The sequence below is a fragment of the Echinops telfairi genome, unplaced genomic scaffold, assembly GCF_000313985.2.
Source record: "Echinops telfairi isolate 266 unplaced genomic scaffold, ASM31398v2 ScPeMD7_11;HRSCAF=52, whole genome shotgun sequence".
Taxonomy (NCBI): Eukaryota; Metazoa; Chordata; class Mammalia; order Afrosoricida; family Tenrecidae; genus Echinops; species Echinops telfairi.
This window is the reverse complement of record NW_022103908.1, coordinates 2,550,885-2,553,218: the sequence shown is the minus strand read 5'-3', so window position 1 is coordinate 2,553,218 and position 2,334 is coordinate 2,550,885. Positions and strand designations below refer to the sequence as shown.

The 2,334-nt window shown below is 49.7% G+C and overlaps 1 protein-coding gene across 1 annotated transcript in view; it reads right to left on the bottom strand.

The window, feature by feature from the left end:
* STOML3 (stomatin like 3) overlaps positions 1-1,965 on the bottom strand; it is a 31,356-nt gene extending 29,391 nt beyond the window's left edge. The window contains exon 1 of the mRNA XM_004711232.4: positions 1,914-1,965. Coding sequence (XP_004711289.2) covers positions 1,914-1,965 — 52 coding nt within the window. The remainder of the gene's footprint in view (positions 1-1,913) is intronic.
* Positions 1,966-2,334: the final 369 nt, after the last annotated feature.

The following is a 2,334-nucleotide window of genomic DNA, read 5'->3' as shown; positions in this document are numbered from 1 at the left end:
AAATGAGATGACCAGAGGGAGCATCTAACTGGAACTGCTGCAGGATTTGCAAAGACAATGCAAGCATTACACATAATCATGGCATATGCAAGCATCTCTGGGAGACAGTCTGACTCGGTCCCAGAAGAGGACAGTACAGTGAGCATCACAATAAAACATGGAGTGGGCCACCCTGAAGGCCTGACTGCCCAGTGCAGGTAAAGTTCTGTCCTCACTACACTGCAGTCCTGTACATCCGCAGGAGCATGATGAAAACTTTCGAAACACTGTGTGAAGGACACAGAGACATGGGGTGGGTGTCTGCTGTTGGAATGACTCGCTGAACAGCCAGGTTGCCATAAACCTTCCATGTGTGAAAATCACAGCATCTGCACAGCGCACTAAAGCAAAGCCCAAGGAGGCATGCCTGTGGATTCACTGTTAGCATTTGAGGTAGTATTTGGCACTGTGGGCCACGCTTTTTCTTTCCTAATCTCTCTCCATGCATCAAGCAAGTTGCAGCTCAACCAATTTTCCTTTTAATGCCACTGGGTGATATTTGAAATTGGAGCCAACCCATCCTCTTGGACAGACCTTAGCTATTTAATTTAAAAGTTCGCGGTGTATCAGCATTTAAATGTTGAGCACCGAGTTCGCAGAGGGCGATGGAAGGCAGCCCACATCCATTTGCAGAGTCCCCACGTGGGTGAAGGCTCCACTGAATTCTTTCCTATCGTTAACCAAAGAGTTAGGTCATCTTGCCCTCGGGCAGATGCTTGGGAAAGGAGATTACCTCCGGTCCCCTCCAGCTACACCAGGGAGGGGCAATCTCTCTTAGGGAATTGTGGGCTGTGTCCTTGATGGAGGCCACCTCAGTGGGGACAGAACTGGGGGATCAGATAGTCATGAGTCATCCCCTCCGAGGCTCCTCCTGACAGCCCTGGTCAGAGGACCCCGGACCACTCTTGTAACCCCTTCTCATTCATGGTCCGGTTCCTGCCACCTGTGGCTGTGATGTATCGATCTGCCATCAATCGTGCTTTTGGGACAGTTTCCATTGCCCCCTTCCATGTCCTTTTTTAAAGCTCTGTATGGCAACAAACCCTCAGATGCCATTTTGACCTCCTGCGAATGGCCTCTGTCGTCTGCATGCTGTGTCTGTCTGTGTCTTTGTGTTGTCTTTGTCTCGTCTCTTTTTAAGACTCAATACGTGTTGTTGTTGTTGTTGTCAGGTGCCACTGAGCCCAGTCCAACCCATAATGACCCTATGCACAACAGAATGAAACACTGGCTGGTCATGGGCCATCGGTTGTTACATCTCTTGTTACAGCCATGGTATCCATCCGTCTCCTTGCAGCCTTCCTCTTTTACAGGGCCCCTCTACGTTACCAAACATGATGCCCTATGCCAGGGACTGGTCGGTCCTGCTAACCTGTCTGAATTGTCTAAGACTCGTCTGTCGGTTTGTTGAACGGTGGTGGCTTGTGTGGTGCCGTGCTACTGGAAGCGATGTCACTGGCATCTCATTTGGGTCCCCCAACGGGAGCAGGTGTCAGCGGAGCTTCCAGACCAAGAACCAACAACAATGACAAAGCCTTGTCTCCACGCTTCCCAGGAAGGAGCCTCTGAAAACCCTATGCATAGCTAATAAATAGTCTCCTTAAATCATATTTGCACTGGGGGTCTCTTGTGTTGCCTAAAACAAAAAGAAAAGTTCCATCTGGAACTTAAAAAAAAAAAAGAAGCAAGTTATCTCTATTGCTCTTCAAGAAATACATTGAACCAGCAGAGGCGACCGGCCAAACTCGGGCTCTCCAAGACATGGAAGCCAATCACTGTACGCATTAGTTCATCCCAGGCTCACTCAACAACGCCGCAACTCTACCTTTGATTCATGTCCGTGGCTCAAGCTTAAGACGGGAAAAGAAACTTACCCACTAGAGTGTCTTTGCCCTGCTTCTCAGGGGAGGCCGCTCCGGAATCCATCTCATTCTTGAGATGCTGTTATCCTTGGCGAACGTTCCTGCGCTGGGGGCCGAGGCTGCGTCGCCGCAGGCAGCCACCCCGAGGTGTCTGGAGAGGAGAAGAGTAGACACAGAGTGACAGTGTGGGTGAGTGAGAGGCGTTCCTTCTCTCGAGCGTACACCCTAAGGAGTCGTCACCTTGGTGAAGAAAGTCTGTTTACAGAATACAAACCAAACAGACTTCGTTCCTGAACTCAGACTGCCTTTGTTCTCAAAGAAAATTCAAAAGACTGGGACCTGCACCACCAGCTGTCTTGTCAGTTTGTCGCACTGGGATGGCTTGTGTGTTGCTATGATGCTGGAAGCTTTGTCACCAGTATTTCAAATGCCA